The following is a 17,236-nucleotide window of genomic DNA, read 5'->3' as shown; positions in this document are numbered from 1 at the left end:
GACGGCTGAGGGAACTGGGCTTGTTGAGTCTGGAGAAGGGGAGGCTCAGGGGGGACCTCATTGCTCTCTGCAATGACCTGAAAGGAGGTTTTAGTGGGGTGGGGGTCGGTCTCTTCTGCAAAGCCTTTAGTGACAGGAAGAGAGGAAACGGCCTTAAGGTGCATCAGGCGAGGCTCAGATTAGATGTTAAAAAAACCTTTTTCCCTTGAGAGAGTGTTCAGGCATTGGAACAAGTAGCCCAGGGAGGTGGTGGAGTCTCTGGAAGTGTTCAGGTATGTGGTGGGTTGACTTTGGCTGGACACCAGGTGCCCTCCCAGCCACTCTATCACTCCCCTTCCCAGTGGGACAGGGGAAAGAGTAAGGTGGGAAAAAACCCAACCTGTGGATTGAGATAAGGCAGTTTATTTAAAGCAAAAGACAGCAGGGTTTGTTCTCTGCTTCCCATGAGCAGCCATGGTCGGCCACTCCCGAGGAGCAGGGCTTGGGTCCGCGGGACGGTTCCTCAGCAGGCAGCCATCAGACAATGAATGCCCCCCTCCTGCTCCCTGCCTCAGCTTTTAGAGCTGAGCTGACCTCCCATGGGCTGCAATGTCCCTTGGGTCAGTTGGGCTCAGCTGGCCTACTTGGGTCCCCTGCCAGGGTCCTGCCCTCAGCTAAGGAAGGAATGTCCCAGTGTTGGTGCTGTGCTCAGCAGTGGCCAAAACACTGGGGTGTTCCCAACACCCTTCCAGCTGCCAATGCCAAGCCCAGCCCTGGGAGGGCTGCTGTGGGGAACTGAACTGCAGCTCAGCCAGACCCAACCCAAATATCTATGGCACATATTCTATAGAATCCATCCTTAGGTGTTGTGTGATAGATCTGTAAGATATTACACATAATAAGCAATAATAAGGCAAGTGTCCTCCTTAGGGACACACACACAGTCCCCCAAACTCCTGCCTGGGTTTGTTCCCTGGGGGTCTCTGCAGCAGCAAGCACAGCCCCACAGTGACTGCTCTGGGCTGTGCAGGCATTTGTGGTTCTGCCTGTCTCACACACCCCCCCCAACCTTGGGATGGATCTGGATGTGACTGGATGTGATGTCACAGGGGAGATGTGATGTCATAGGATGGATGTGATGTCACAGAGGAGCCTTGATGTCACAACAAGGATGTGATATCACAGGGGAGGTGTGACAGTCCCTTGGGGGTCATTGGGCACAGCGGGGTTGGCAAAGGGGGGTGACCCCCCTGAGCTCCCAACTTCCTGTGCGGTGCTGGGGACTGCTGGATCCAATCTCAGCCTTGCATTATGACAACAGCTTCAGTTTAGAGGAATTACAGAGGTGTGACTGAAACAGTTTTGTCCCCCAGGTTTTAATGATGGAAAATAAAATCTATTTATAGAAATGAATTATTTAGGGTTACAAATGATCAGACAAAAGATCTTCATCAGAATTATTTACTGCACAATACAAACACTAAAACTACCAGCAGTACAGGATAAGATAGGACAGTGCTCTACACTAAAGCAAATGTTGAAACAATTCTACTCAAGCTGGCACAAAAGCAATAATTCTTAATTAGAGATGGATGGAACTCCCCCAGACCAACGCTCAGGGGGAGATCTCTGCTCTCAGCCTCCAGCAGTGACCTTGGGGGGGGTCCCCAGCCAAGGCAGGAATCTCCACACACCCCCCAAGAAGGGTTCTCTTGGAAGAAGCTGACCCTGTGAAAGGGGACTGGCCCTTTGTGGTCGAAAGGGATGGACTGACAGTCACTGGACTCCAGGGGTTGTCTCACCATCAAGGGGTTCATTGGGGTGGAAGCAGCGGCCGAAGCTCTTCCTGCAGTCGGGGCACTGGTAGGGCTTCCCTTACTGGTGGGTACGTTTGTGTTGGGTCAAGTTAGACCTGTCAGTGAAGCTCTTCCCACACTCCCCACACTTGTAGGGCCTCTCCCCTGTGTGGATGCGCCGGTGGGTGACGAGGGTGGAGTTCTGCTTGAAGCCCTTCCCGCAGTCAGTGCAGCGGAAGGGCCTCTCATCCGTGTGCGTCCGCTGGTGTACAAGGAGAGTGGAGCTGGTCTGAAACCCCTTCCCACATTCCAAGCACTTGTAGGGTCGTTCCCCGGTGTGGATGAGCTGGTGGATGTGGAGGCTGGAGTTGTGCCAGAAGCCCTTCCCACATTCCCCACATACATAGGGCTGTTCCCCAGTGTGGATGCGCTGGTGTCTGCGGAGGTTGGAGCTCTGATTGAAGCTCTTCCCACATTCCCCACACTTGTAGGGCCGTTCTCCAGTGTGGATGTGCTTGTGCCGGATCAGGTCGGAGCTGTCACTGAAGCTCTTCCCACATTCCCCACATGAGTAGGGTCGTTCCCCAGTGTGTGTGCGCTGGTGTTTGCGGAGGCTGGAGCGAGTGAAGCTCTTCCCACATTCCCCACACGAATAGGGCCGTTCTCCAGTGTGGATATGCTTGTGCAGGATCAGGTTGGAGCTGTCACTGAAGCTCTTCCCACATTCCCCACATGAGTAGGGTCGTTCCCCAGTGTGGATGCGCTGGTGTTTGCAAAGGGTGGAACTCTGCCTGAAGCTATTTCCACATTCCCCACACGTGTAGGGCCGTTCCCCAGTGTGGATGTGCTGGTGGCGAAGGAGGGTGGTGCTCATCCTGAAGCTCTTCCCACATTCCAAGCACCTGAAGGGCTTCTCCCTGCTGGGAGGCTGATCAGGGATCTCCAGGTCAGAGCTCCCCCTCAAGCTCCAGCTGCCTTCCCGGCACAGGCTGGGTCTTTCCTCCTCAGAGCACCCTGGGATGGCTTTGGAGCCCCTCCTGCTTGGGGATCTCCGGCCCTTTTCCTCCCCGCTGCCTTCCTGCGCCGGGGAGCCCTTCAAAACGGCCTCTCCCACCAGGGTCTCATGGGGGGATTTGTCCTCCGGGCTCTCCGTCCTCAGCTCGGGGCCTGGGGCAGGAAGCAAGAAGGACAGGCAGGGGATTTGCCTCCGGCCCACAGGGAAGGCCAAGGACATCCCCCCAACTCCGGCCCCGGCAGGACGGCGGCGCCAGCGGGGTTGTCCTGCAGCCGGGGCCATGCTCGGCTGACAGAGCCAGCACAACACCCGCCCAAAGGGACACTGACTTCCTCCTCACCTGCCTGGGGGGCCCAAGGCATCTTCCTCTTCCTCACAGCCTCCTCCTCCATCCACCCAAGCCTTGGGAAGGACAAATCCTGATGGGGGGAAAACAAGGGCTGAGCGCGTTGGCTTGGGGGTTCCTCCTGCCCAAGTCCATCTCTAGAACTCACCGGGCATCCTGTGACCATAAAAACCTCCCAAACACCAAGATTCAGCCCAGAAAAAACCCAAACCACCAAGATTCAGCAAAAAACCCTTCAGAAATAGCAAGAAGACCCTCGCTACCCCAAACTGCAAAAAGTTGAGATTCAGCTAGAAAATACTCCAAAATATGAAGGTTCAGCTCAAAAAAAAGGTGATAGGGACTGAATTTAACCCTCCAGCAGGAAAGTCGTTTCATTTCAAGCTCGTCTTCAAGGGGCGCCCTGGGATTGGAGCCTGGGCTCTAATTAACCTCTCCTGTGCTGCCAAACAGCAGGAGCTGTATGGCCAAGGGACAAACTCTGTGATCCCTGTCAGTGTCCATGGCCCCTGTCAGTGTCCTTCAGGGAAACTGAGAGCAGGAAATGAAGAAACCGGTTTGGAACTAAACTGATGTTAAAGTGGGAAAAACCTCCTTCCATGGAAATAAAACTTAGACAGTTTTTCCTGGGCTGAACAAGCTCATTCAGGGATGAAGGACTGGGACTTCTGTGGACACTTGTGCTGGTTTCTTTGGACACTTGTGTTCCTTCAGAGAGCCCCTGGAAACACTCTGCTGTTCACTCCCAGTGCCACCAGTGCCTGGGTCCTGTCTGCAGCAGCAGATTGCAGTGGGATGGGAGAAATGCTTTTCTGAACCTCTGGGCTGGACACAGGCACAGCCTGACCCTGAACCCAAGGGAAACAAAGACAAATGCCACGGCTTTAGCTGGACCAAGGTTGGGGGGTTTCCTGAGGGCAGCACTAACCAGACTTTTGTGTGTGTGTGAGACAGGCAGAACCACAAATGCCTGCACAGCCCAGAGCAGTCAGTGTGGGGCTGTGCTTGCTGCTGCAGAGACCCCCAGGGAACAAACCCAGGCAATAGTTTGGGTTTATTCCTTGCTCTGTGTCAATGGAATAGAATGTTCCACAGGAGCTCTGTCCCCCTCTGTGGCACCGGGTGGCTCAAAGCTGAAGAGGGAGGGGGTCAAGTGCAAGTTCCCTTCTGAAGTCTGTGTCCCTAAGGAGGACACTTGTTTTATTACTGCTTATTATTTGTAATATCTTATAGATCTATCATACAACATCTAAGGATGGATTCTATAGAATATGTGCCATATATATGATACAGAATATATCTGATTATTGCTTTATCTGCCTGTCCAGACAGATATTGTGCATGCAGAGAGATTGTATTTGAGGGATGTGTTCCTCTCAATACCCTGTGAGCTCCACTCCCAAGGCCAGTAAATTCCTGAAGCTCCCCCTTCTGTGCCCTGCAGGTTTTGGCAGATTTGCAAGAGCAGGGGAATCATTCCCTGCAGCCCCTTTGCACTGTAGGAAATGGGAGCCCTGTGCACATCCTGCTGCCTCCAGATTCCATTCTGGGTGTGGGAACGACCCTGTGGGGAGCAAAGAAATGCCTGGTTCTGCAGGAGCTGGAGATGCTCAAGGGGCAGCAGGACCAAGTCAGGGGCATGGGGGGGCATGGGGGGCTTTGGGGTGTGGGAGGGTCTTGGGGGAGCTGGGGAGGGGCTTTGGGGATTGGGGGTAAAGACCAGGACAGACCAGCACAGACCAGTACCTCCTCACTGCTCCCCAGATCTCTCCTGGAGCTGGGCCACCTTGTTGTGGGACACCTGAGCCCCCCCAGTGCCCTCCCAGTACAGCCCAGTGCCCCCAGTACAGCCCACTGTGTTCCTGTCCCAGGGTGTGAGTGATCCCTCTTTAGGAGGGTTTGAAGTGATTTGAGGGGGGGTTGTGGGAGATTTGGGGGGATCTGAGGAGTTTAGATGGGGATTTGGGGGTTTTGAGTGCCTTTAGGGAAGTTAAAAGAAGTCTTGGGGACATTGGGGGGTCAGAGGTACTTATGGGGGGAGGGGATTAAAGGGAAAATGGAGGTTAGGAGACATTTGGGGGAGGTTAATGAGGCCTGGGCGGGCAGAGGAGGGGCTGCACCAGAGCAGGTGACTCTTGAGACCCCCCCCCCGGTGTCCCCAAGACCTTCTTGGTGTCCCAGTTCCTCCCTTCACACCCCGAGGCCCCCCTGGTGTCTCCAATGTTCCCAGGGAGTTCCCATAGCCCTAATTCCCCCCTAGGCACCCCCAATTCCACTGCCCATAAACCCCTCCCCACTGTCCCCAAACCCCATCCCTGATGTCCCCAACCCTCCATCTCACCCCAGGAGCCCCCCTGGACCCTCTGACCACAAAAACACCCCCCACACACTCACAGAAAGACCAAGGGCATCTGGGGAAACACTGGGGACAGTTGGGGGGTATTGCAGGGCCCTGGGTGATTACTGGGGGATACTGGGACACACTGGGGGGAACCAGGAGGCACTGGGAGGGACTGGGGGGTTATTGGGAAATTACCAGGACACACGGGAAGACACTGGCAGGTTACTGGGCCATACTGGGGGTTACTGGGTGCTCACTGGAGGATCACTGGGTCATCCTGGGGGGCAGTGGGAGGTCACTGGGACACACTGGGTGGTCACTGAAGGGGTCACTGGAAAGTCACTGGGATATACTGGGGTCTAGGGATCCCCTTACCCGGATGTGGTACATTTCCCCCCCCCCGGATTTTGGGGGCCATCCCTAGGACCCCTTCTTTTTGGGGCTGGGGGACCCCCTGGACCCACTGCTGGGCTTTAGGGGACCCCTCAAAATGCCCTCAAAACCCCTAAAAGCCCCCCTCGACACATCAAAACCTTCTCAAGGTCCCCTCAAATGCCCTCAGAGACCTCGTCCCTCCCCAGCACCCTCTAAACCCTCTCAGTGACCCGCAAAACCCACCTGGGACCCCCCAGTCCCCTTTAGGGACCCCCCAATCCCCGTCAGAGACCCTCAAAACTGTCTAAGACCCCGTAAACCCCCTAGAGACCCCAAAAACTGCCTAAAAGGTCCCACCAGGACCTCCAAACCTCCTCAGAGACCCCTAAACCCCACCTGGCACCCCCCAAATCTCCTCAGAAACCAAAACCCCCTCAGAGACCCCCAAACCCCTTCAGGAACCTTCAACCACCCCCTGAGTCCCCTCAGGACACCGAACTCCCTCAGGGACCCCTCAAAAACCTCCTCGGTTATCCCCGAACCCCCCCGCTAAACCCTCCCGAGCCCCCCCGGGGGGACTCACAGCACTCAGAGCGAACCGCAGGCCCCGCCGCCATCACCGAGTCCCGGCTGCGCGCGCACCGCGTTCAGAGAACGCCGCCGCAGCCAATCAGCGCGCGGCCACGCCCCCGCAGCCCCGCCCCCGCCCCTGCCGCGTTGGCTGTCGGGAATCGGTGATGGCGGCGGGTCGGTCGGTGAGCTCTGAGTGCAGGCGGGGGGTGCGGGAGAGCGGGGTCTGGGGATCCCCTCGGGGGCTGCGGGGAGCGCGGCTGTGGGGGGAAAGGCTGCAGGGCTCGGGAGGGTTTAGCGCGGGGGGTTCGGAGGTTCGGAGGACCCTCTCGGGGGCCGCGGGGCCCGGAGGCCTCCCAGGAACCCGGAAGGGTGATTCGATTGCCGAAAAAGTCCCTCGGAAAAAAAAATTCAAAACCACCCAACCAAAAAAAGAACCCTAAGAAAGGGAAAAGTGAGAAAAAGGTCAAGGAAAAACTGCAAGGACCAGGATGATTTTATTGCTTTGCTTCAGTTTTTCCTTGGTCTCCTCCTTCTCAGATTCTTTGCTCTCTTCCTTTACAGAAAGCTCTTCTGCTGTTCTGTGGTTTTGTGGTCACTTGGGGGCTTTTAGGGGTCCCTGAGGAGGTTTTTGGGGGGTCTCTGAAGGGGTTTGGTGTCTTGAGGGGACTTAGGGGGGAGGTTGAAGGTCCCTGAAAGGGTTTGGGAATCCCCGAGGGAGTTTTGGAGTCTCTGAGGGAATTGGGAGGTCCTGGGGGACCTTCTGGGGGGGGAGGTCTTTGAAGCAGTTTTGGAGGTTTCTAGGGGGATTTCGGGACTCCCAGACGGTTTTGAGGGTCTCTGAGGTAGTTTTTGGGGTCCCTGAAAGGGCCTGGGGGGGCCCAGGTGGGTTTTACAGGTTACTGAGAGGGTTTAGGGGGTCTTAGTAGGGGGAATTATGTCTCTGAGGGGATTTGTAAGGGGTCCTTGATGAGGTTTGGATGGGTCCAGAGGTGGATTTCTGAGGGAATTTCAGGGGTTTTGAGGAGATTTTATGGGGTCTCTATGTCGGTGGACCGACCCCAGGGAAAGAGGATCCCAATTCCCCCCCTGAGCCTCAGAGACTCCCAAAACTCAGCACACAGAGACCCTAAAGACAGAGGGGCCCGGGGGTCCCCTAAAGCCTAGAAGTGGGGTTCAGGGGGTCCTCCAGCTCCCAGGGGAGGGGTCCTGTTGGTGCCCCCAAAAATCTGGGGAGGGGGATGTACCACATCTGGGTAAGGGGATCTCAGTGCCCCAGTATATCCCAGTGACCTTCAGTATAGCCCAGTGACCCCCTCAGTGACCATCCAGTGTGTCCCAGTGACCTCCCACTGCCCCCCAGGATGGCCCAGTGATCCTGCAGTGAGCACCCAGTAACCCCCAGTATGGCCCAGTAACCTCCCAGTGTCTCCTCGTGTGTCCTGGTAATCCCCCAGTAACCCCCCAGTCCCTCCCAGTGCCCCCTGGTTTCCCCCAGTGTGTTCCAGTATCCCCCAGTAATGACCCAGTGCCCCCCAAAGCCCCCCAGTTGTCCCCAACATGTCCCCAGATGCCCTTGGCCTTTCTGTGAGTGGGGGAGGAGTGTTTTTGGTCAGAGGGTCCAGGGGGTGCTCCTGGAGTGAGATGGAGGGTTGGGGACATCAGGGATGGGGTTTGGGGACAGTGAGGAGGGGTTTGAGGACAGTAGAATTGGGGATGCCTAGGGGGGAACTGGGGACACCGAAAGGGTCTTAGGGACACGAGGGGGGTCTCAGGACTCACCTGCTCTTGGTTCAGGCCCTCCTCTCCCCTTCTAGGCCCCATTAACCCCCTCAAATGTCCCCCAACTCCCCTTTTTTTTGTTTAATCTCCTTCCCTAAGATACTTTTGATCCCCCAATGCCCCCAAGACCCTTTTAACTCCCCCAAATTCACCCAAAGCCCCTCAAAATCCCCCAAATCCCCATCCAACCGCCCCCCCCGATCCCCCCAAATCTCCCCCAGTCCCCACCTCAAATCCCTTCCAACCCCCCCAAAGAAAGATCACCCAGCACCCTGGGACAGGAACACAGTGGGCTGTACTGGGGGCACTGGGCTGTACTGGGGGCACTAGAGGGGGCTCAGGTGTCCCAGGACAACGTGGCCCAGCTCCAGGAGAAATCTGGGGAGCAGTGAGGAGGTACTGGTCTGTCCTGGTCTGTGCTGGTTTGTACCCCCAATCCCCAAAGCCCCTCCCCAGCTCCCCCAAGACCCTCCCACACCCCAAAGCCCCCCAGGTACCCCCCGGCCCCTGACTTGGTCCTGCTGCCCCTTGAGCATCTGCAGCTGCTGCAGAACCAGGCATTTCATGAGCAAATGTGCAGCTGACACCAAGCTGGGGGTGTGTTGATGTGCTGGAAGGCAGGAGGGCTCTGCAGAGGGACCTGGCCCAGCTGGATCCATGGGCTGATTGCAAGGGGATGAGGTTCAAGCAGGCCAAGGGCCGGGTCCTGCCCTTTGGCCACAAGAAGCCCCGTCAGCCCCCCGGGCTGGGGCCAGAGTGTCTGGAGAGCAGGCAGGCAGAAAGGGAGCTGGGAGTGTGGATGGACAGGAAGCTGACGAGGAGGCAGAGTGTGGCCAGGTGGCCAAGAGGGCCAATGGCTGGTGGCCTGTGTGAGGAAGAGTGTGTCAGCAGGAGCAGGGAAGTGATTGTTGGGCTGGAGTGAGCACTGGTGAGGCCACCCCTGGAGTGCTGTGTCCAGCTCTGGGCCCCTGAGTTGAGGAAGGCCCTGGAGGGGCTGGAGCAGGAGCAGAGAAGAGCAGCGAGGCTGGGGAAGGGAGTGGAGCCCAAGTGGTGTGAGGAGAGGCTGAGGGAGCTGGGGGTGTTGAGGCTGGAGAAGAGGAGGCTCAGGGGAGACCTCCTGACTGTCTGCAAGTCCCTGCCAGGAGGTTGGAGCCAGGTGGGGGTGGGGCTGTTGTGCCAGGAAGCAGCAGTAGGACAAGAGGGCTGGGTCTTGAGCTGTGCCAGGGGAGGTTTAGGTTGGATATGTGGAAGCAATTTTTTGCCGAGAGAGTAATCAGGCCTTGGAAGGGGCTGGGCAGGGAGGGGGTGGAGTCAGCGTCCCTGGAGGTGTTGAAGGTGAGAGTGGATGTGGCCTCAGTGCCATGGTCTGGGAAGCACGGCGGGGTTGGATCAAGGGTTGGACTTGATGGCCCCATAGGTCTTTTCCAATGTGGCTGATTCTGTGATTCTGTGATTCCCATTCCTATGGCAGCACATGCTTGAGGCTCTATCCCCAGGGTGATAGAGATGTCTGTCCATATCTATCTCCAAGGTTAGTGTGTAAATGTGTGGTGTTAGAAAAGCAGGCTAAGTTGTGGGCTGGTTGTAGAAGGAGAAAGAAGCCCAGAGGCCAGTGCAAGCAGGCAGCCCTCAGCTTGCACATGGTGTCCCCTCCCTGCAGGTTCCTGTCCTTGAGCCCAGGCCCTGAGGTGAGGCTGAGAAGTGGCGCGGAGGTGAGCCCAGAGCTGTCCCTGAGGTGAGGCTGAGAATAAGTGCAAGGCAGAGGTGCTGCTGAGGAAGGAGAGCCCGTGGTGGGGAAGAGAGGAAAAGCTGTAAGTGCCCAGCCCCAAGAAGGTGTTGTCTCCATCCCCTGTGTGCCAGGTGAGCTGGGGCTTTGCTGCAGAGCTGCGGGTGCTGATTTGAGCGTCTGCAAGTGCTGAGATGGTGGGCACCCAGGAACACAAACTGTGCCTGGCCACGGAGCCTGCAAGGAGGAGCAGAGACAGCGGTGTCAGTGTGGGGGGCCAGGTTGTCCCTGTGCCTTCCCCTGCAGGCCCTGTCTGTCCCTGCTGGGCCCCTGTCCATCCCCATCAGGTCCCTGCCCGTCCCCCCGGGCTGAGCTCCCCCCAGGAAGTGCCGTGGAGCTGAAGCTGCTGCCATCCACCCCTGCAGCCACTGCCCCAGCCAAGGGAGCAGCAAAGGCAGGGCCAGGAGCAGAGGCAGCATCAGGGGAGCCCTGGGGGGGCCGGGAAGGTCTTGTGTGGGTCAGGAAAGAGGCGCTGGGCACGAGGCCGGGGCTGTGCTGAGCAGGCCCAGCCCTCACATCTCCCCAGCCAACGCCGGCTGCCCGGGGGGCTTGGGAGGGACCCCCAGCCCGTGTGCCCCACACTGAGCTGGCAGAGAGAGAGCCAAGGGACAGGGCCACGGGCAGGGCCACGGGTGAGGGACAGGCAGGGCCATTGCAGGGCCACGGTGAGGGCACAGCCTGTGGCAGCAGAGCTGCCCAGGGCCGGGGGCAGCCGGGGGTGTTGGTACCAGGCTGTGCTGGCGCCAAGCAGAGCACGAGGCCTCTTGCAGAGCCCTGGAGCAGCCTCCCACTTGCCAGCCCTGCCCTGGTGGGGTGACACTGTCCCCTCCCTACAGGACACTCCCCCCAAATCTTTGTGGGGGCCTTTTGTGTCTTTTGCTGGTTGCCGATTCCTGCTGGGGACCTGAGGGCCCCTCTGCAATCCCATCCCTGGGGCACAATCTCCTCTCCAGAGCCTGACTCCCTGCAGACTTTGCAAGGAAATCTGTGCTGGCAGCCCGAGTATGTCATGACCACCCGCACTCTCCCCAGGATATTTGGGACGAGTTCCCCTTCCCGGGTGCCCGTGGGATGGGGGGGAAGGCACTTGTTTTCCTGCTGTTCATGTTCCTGCTCCGCCCCTGTCCCTGCCCTTCCTGCAGCTGTCGGGTGATTGGGAAAGGGGCGAGAGAAGCCCCAAGAGCCTGAGACGGGGGAGAGGAGAAGGGGAAGCCTGGACAGTGGGGACCTCTGGGATCCCTGGGACAACAGAGTGGAGGACCCTGGAGAGCGGGAATATCTGGGAATGCGGCACCCGTAAGGCGAGAGTCACAAGAGAAGGAACCCTTGGGACCCCGAACACTCCCAGCATCCCTGAGTGGCACCCGCAGCATTCCAGACAGGGGAGACCCTCTGAACCCCAGAGGGGAGAGACCAGAGAGGGGGGAACTTCTGGGAGAATTTTTTTGGGTAATCTTCATATTTTGGAGTATTTTTAGCTGAATTTCAACTGTTGCAGTTTGAGGGACTAAGGGTCTTCTTCCTATTTCTGAAGGTTTTTTGCCTGAATCTCGATGGTTTGGGTTTTCCTGAGCTGAATCTTGGTGTTTTGGAGGTTTTTATGGACACAGGATGCCCGGTGAGTTCTAGAGATGGACTTGGGCAGGAGGAACCCCCAAGCCAACGCGCTCAGCCCTTGTTTTCCCCCCATCAGGATTTGTCCTTCCCAAAGCTTGGGCGGATGGAGGAGGAGGCTGCGAGGAAGAGGAAGATGCCTTGGGCCCCCCAGGCAGGTGAGGAGGCAGTCAGTGTCCCTTTGGGCGGGTGTTGTGCTGGCTCTGTCAGCCGAGCATGGCCCCGGCTGCAGGACAACCCCGCTGGCGCCGCCGTCCTGCCGGGGCCGGAGTTGGGGGGATGTCCTTGGCCTTCCCTGTGGGCCGGAGGCAAATCCCCTCCCTGTCCTTCTTGCTTCCTGCCCCAGGCCCCGAGCTGAGGACGGAGAGCCCGGAGGACAAATCCCCCCGTGAGACCCTGGTGGGAGAGGCCGTTTTGAAGGGCTCCCCGGCGCAGGAAGGCAGCGGGGAGGAAAAGGGCCGGAGATCCCCCCGCAGGAGGGGCTCCAAAGCCATCCCAGGGTGCTCTGAGGAGGAAAGAGCCAGCCTGTGCTGGGAAGGGGGCCGGAGCTTGAGGCGGAGCTCTGACCTGGTGGTCCCTGAGCAGCCTCCCAGCAGGGAGAAGCCCTTCAGGTGCTTGGAATGTGCGAAGAGCTTCAGGACAAGCACTGAACTAATCCAACACCAGCACATCCACACTGGAGAACATCCCTACATGTGTGGGGAATGTGGAAAGAGCTTCAGGCACAGCTCCAGCCTGATCCGACACCAGCAAATCCACACTGGGGAACGGCGCTACACATGTGGGGAATGTGGGAAGAGCTTCAGGGACAGCTCCGACCTGATCCGACACCACCATATCCACACTGGGGAATGGCCATACACATGTGGGGAATGTGGGAAGGGCTTCAGGAAGAGCTCCTGCCTCCTCTCCCACCAGCTCATCCACACTGGGGAGTGTCCCTACACATGTGGGGAATGTGGGATGAGCTTCAAGCAGAGCTCCACCCTCTGCCGCCACCAGATGATCCACACTGGGGAACGGCCCTACACATGTGGGGAGTGTGGGAAGAGCTTCAACCATCGCTCCACCCTATTCACCCACCGGCTCATCCACACTGGGGAACGGCCCTACACGTGTGGGGAATGTGGGAAGAGCTTCTACCAGAGCTCCACCCTCCACATCCACCAGCGCATCCACACTGGAGAACGGCCCTACAAGTGCTTGGAATGTGGGAAGAGGTTTCACACCAGCTCACATCTCCTTGTGCACCAGCGGACGCACACGGATGAGAGGCCCTTCCGCTGCACCGACTGCGGGAAGGGCTTCAAGCACAACTCCACCCTCGTCAGGCACCGGCGCATCCACACAGGGGAGAGGCCCTACAAGTGTGGGGAGTGTGGGAAGAGCTTCACCCAGAGCTGTCACTTGACCAAACACCAACGGACCCACCAGTAAGGGAAGCCCTGTGAGTGCCCCGACTGCGGGAAGAGCTTCGGCTGTAGGACTGACACACAAAAAAGGTTTCAAAAGGTCTTCAGGATTTTGAGTATCTGCATTCCAACATCAGTTTATTCTTTGGAATATGTGTAAGTTTAACCTCATTTTAGTCTGAAAGCCAAATTCACTACTACCCCATTCCCTGATAACCGTGGGCTGATTCTGACAAGTGAGGCAGAAATTACCCACTGCCCAGCAAAAACCAGTGGGGCCAGCCAGTGGTCTCTGCCCTGGCAGCCCAGTTTCCCCAGTCTCATCTCAAAATGACCAGTTACACTGAAGCAAAGAGCACTGGAACCAGTGCAACAAGCCTCGGTCTGACTTTCACACCTGCCCACGTGTCCTGTTTTCTGCTGCTCTACAGACTTCCCTGTTTAAGATACAATGGAAAAATGAACAGTTTTTGGGGTTGTTTTGGTTTTGGGCTTGGGTTTTCTTTTTCCCCCACTGTTCTCATTACCCTCATTTCAAATCTTTTTCGGTGTTTGAACATGAATTAAAGTTTTGAATGATTTTTAATGTTAATGCCTTGACCAAAGTATCAAAACATGAAAAATAAAAAAAAAAAACCACGAAGCTGTCCATTATTGTGACAATCAAACACTCAGAAGTACTAACATAAGCACAGTGAAACCCCCATAAATAAGACCATTAAAATAATTTTAATATTTATGTATTATTTTATTTTTAATAAGCCTAAAATAAGGAAAGTTAATTCCTGACATCAGCTTTCCCCACCTCCCAGAAAGGTAATTTAGTTACATCTTAGTCACCCTTGAAAGGCTCTTTCCAGTGGGGTTGGCCTCTGCCTCAGACACTCATGAGATCTGCCAAAACCAATTTAAGGGCAAATTTCCCCACCAGGTCCAACTGGATTGGTTGTACCAAAAACTTTGCAAGTAACCCCACAATTTTCATCTTAAACTCTTCTCTCAACCTTGTAAAATAATTAGCAGTAAACAGACCTGACAATGTGTTATAATTAAGAACACGTTCTTATTCTCAAAGTCATTCATACACCAAAAAGATGCCACAGGAATGGCCAAAATGTTAATAGCAACTTTTACACTTTGGAAATCTACATTTGGTTTTTAAAGATTTCACAGTGGTTGTTTCCTTAGGAATTCAGGCACATTTTACTAAGAAGTTTCAATAAAGTTACAAAAACATCTTCCTCCACTAAGACACAGGCAGTGATCCTAACCTGAGGTAGGCACTGAAAAGCCCAATTTTTTTCTTAGCTGTCATGAGTCTTTCATTCCTTCTGCCACATCAATTAGGCATCAGCCCATTTTTCAAGCTGCTGTTATCTACCAGCTCCTGCTTTGGTTTCCAAGCCCAGTGTTTTGGCCACGATAAAATCAGGGACCTGGGCAGTCATGTCAGAATGACAAAGAGTACTGACCCTCCCTCCCAAGGGAGACAAACCATTCCCAACCTCAACCAAAGGTTCAAGGCAACAATTCTGAAACAATTTTACAATGTTTTTCTCTTCAGTTTTTTGCTGCAATTCTCTGTTGCTCTATTAGAAGACCACAGCAGTGAAAGACAAGGCCTGATGGCCAAACCCAGGGCTTCAGCCACTTGAGGTCTATTGAAACCTTTCTGTGAGGAAAAGCTGAGAGAATTGGGATTGTTGAGGCTGGAGAAGGGAAGGCTTTGGGGTGACCTAATTGTGGCCTTCCAGTCCCCTCAGTAAAGTCATGGACAATACCCAGCTGGGTGTGAGTGTGGATGTGCTGGAGGGCAGGAAGGCTCTGCAGAGGGATCTGGACAGGCTGGATCAAGAAGGCCAAGTGTCAGGGCCTGCCCTTGGCTCCCAACAACCCCCTGGAACGCTCCAGGCTGGGGGCAGAGGGGCTGGAGAGCTGCTCAGCAGGAAGGGACTTGGGGGTGCTGCTTGACAGGGGCTGGATATGAGGCAGAGTGTGCCCAGGGGGGCAAGAAGGCCAAGGGCATCGTGGCCTTTGTGGAGAAGAGTGTGGCCAGCAGGAGCAGAGAACTGATTGCCCCTCTGTGCTGGGCACTGGGGAGGCCCCACCTGGAGTGCTGTGTCCAGTTCTGGCCCCTCAGTGCCAAAAGGCCCTTGAGGGGTTGGAGCGTGTCCAGAGAAGGGAACAGAGCTGGGGAAGGCTCTGGAAAACATGTCTGCTGAGGGACGGCTGAGGGAACTGGGCTTGTTGAGTGTGGAGAAGGGGAGGCTCAGGGGGGACCTCATTGCTCTCTGCAATGACCTGAAAGGAGGTTTTAGTGGGTGTGGGGGTCGGTCTCTTCTGCAAAGCCTTTAGTGACAGGAAGAGATGAAATGGCCTTAAATTGCGTTGGGCAATGTTCATATTAGATGTTAAAGAACCCTTTTTCCACTGAGAGAGTGTTGAGGCATTGGATCAAGTAGCCCAGGGAGGTGGTGGAGTCTCTGGAAGTGTTCAGGTGTGTGGTGGGTTGACCTTGGCTGGACACCAGGTGCCCTCCCAGCCGCTCTATCACTCCCCTTCCCAACAGGACATGGGAGAGAGTAAGGTGGGAAAAACAAAATAGTGGGTTGGGATAAGGCAGTTTATTCAAAGCAAAAAGCAGAACAAAGCTTGGTCACACAGAAGCCAAAGACAGCAGGGTTTGTTCTCTGCTTCCCATGAGCAGCCCTGGTTGGCCACTCCCCAGGAGCAGGGCTTGGGTCCGCGGGACGGTTCCTCAGCAGGCAGCCATCAGACAATGAATGCCCCCCTCCTGCTCCGGGCCTCAGCTTTTAGAGCTGAGCTGACCTCCCATGGGCTGCAATGTCCCTTGGGTCAGTTGGGCTCAGCTGGCCTACTTGGGTCCCCTGCCAGGCTCTTGCCCTCAGCTAAGGAAGGAATGTCCCAGGGTTGGTGCTGTGCTCAGCAGTGGCCAAAACACTGGGGTGTTCTCAACCCCCTTCCAGCTGCCAATGCCAAGCCCAGCCCTGGGAGGGCTGCTGTGGGGAACTGAACTGCAGCTCAGCCAGACCCAACCCAAATATCTATGGCACATATTCTATAGAATCCATCCTTAGGTGTTGTATGATAGATCTGTAAGATATTACAAATAATAAGCAATAATAAGGCAAGTGTCCTCCTTAGGGACACACACTTCAGAAGGGAACTTGCACTTGACCCCCCCTCTCTTCAGCTTCAAGCCACCCAGTGCCACAGAGGGGGACAGAGCTCCTGTGGAACATTCTATTCCATTGGCACAGAGCAAGGAATAAACCCAACCTACTGCCTGGGTTTGTTCCCTGGGGGTCTCTGCAGCAGCAAGCACAGCCCCACACTGACTACTCTGGGCTGTGCAGGCATTTGTGGTTCTGCCTGTCTCACACCCCCCCCCAACCTTGGGATGGATCTGGATGTCACTGGATGTGATGTCATGAGGGAGATGTGATGACACAGGAAAGATGTGATGTCACAGGGGAGCTGTGATGTCGCAGGAGAGCTGTGATGTCACGGGGAGGATGTGATTTCACAGGGATGATATGATGTGATGTCATATGATGGATGTGATGTCATAGAGAATCCTTGATGTCACAACAAAGATGTGATGTCACAGGGGAGCTGTGATGTCACATGGGAGCTGTGATGTCACATGGGAAGTGTGATGTCACAGAAATGGTATGATGTCATATGATGGATGTGTCACCACAGGGGAGATGTGAAGTCACAGGGCAGCTGTGATGTCACAGTCGAGCACAGGATGTTACAGGGCTGATATGAGATCACAGGAGAGATGTGATGTCACAGGAAGGATGTGATGTCACAGGGCAGCTGTGATGTCATGGGGAGGTGACAAGGGCCAAGAATGCACTCAGATTGGGTCTCAGCTGCATTACGTTTGTTCCATCCGGCATTGCAGTAAATATTTCCTTAGAGTTGTTTACATTCCTCTGCAACTTCAGAGCTTCAACTGCTCAAATTCAAGGCCTACCATCCAGTCATTTCCCACAATTCCTCCTTTTTGTTTTTCAATTGAAAAATAAGGCTTGGGAGAAATTCTGACCAATCACTCGTTGAACACAAGATATCAAACAGGGGACACATAATAAAATACACAAAACCTATTCTGCAAACGAAACTTCATTTAACTCAGGGTTATGTGTCTCTTATTTTTTATCTAAAGGTGCTTATGCATATGTGAGGTA

General features: G+C 55.5%; 1 protein-coding gene and 1 pseudogene across 1 annotated transcript; one reads left to right on the top strand and one right to left on the bottom strand.

Annotated features, from left to right (window-relative positions):
• LOC135405598 (zinc finger protein 850-like) overlaps window positions 1-17,236 on the bottom strand; it is a 598,288-nt pseudogene that overhangs the window by 291,299 nt on the left and 289,753 nt on the right.
• On the top strand, window positions 11,904-13,426 carry LOC135405534 (zinc finger protein 892-like). Its single transcript, XM_064640243.1, has one exon. It carries the CDS (start codon window positions 12,298-12,300, stop codon window positions 13,039-13,041), a length of 744 nt encoding a protein of 247 aa, XP_064496313.1. The 5' UTR covers window positions 11,904-12,297; the 3' UTR covers window positions 13,042-13,426.

The sequence above is a fragment of the Pseudopipra pipra genome, chromosome W, assembly GCF_036250125.1.
Source record: "Pseudopipra pipra isolate bDixPip1 chromosome W, bDixPip1.hap1, whole genome shotgun sequence".
Classification (NCBI taxonomy): domain Eukaryota; kingdom Metazoa; phylum Chordata; class Aves; order Passeriformes; family Pipridae; genus Pseudopipra; species Pseudopipra pipra.
This window is presented reverse-complemented; position numbering and strand designations above follow the sequence as displayed.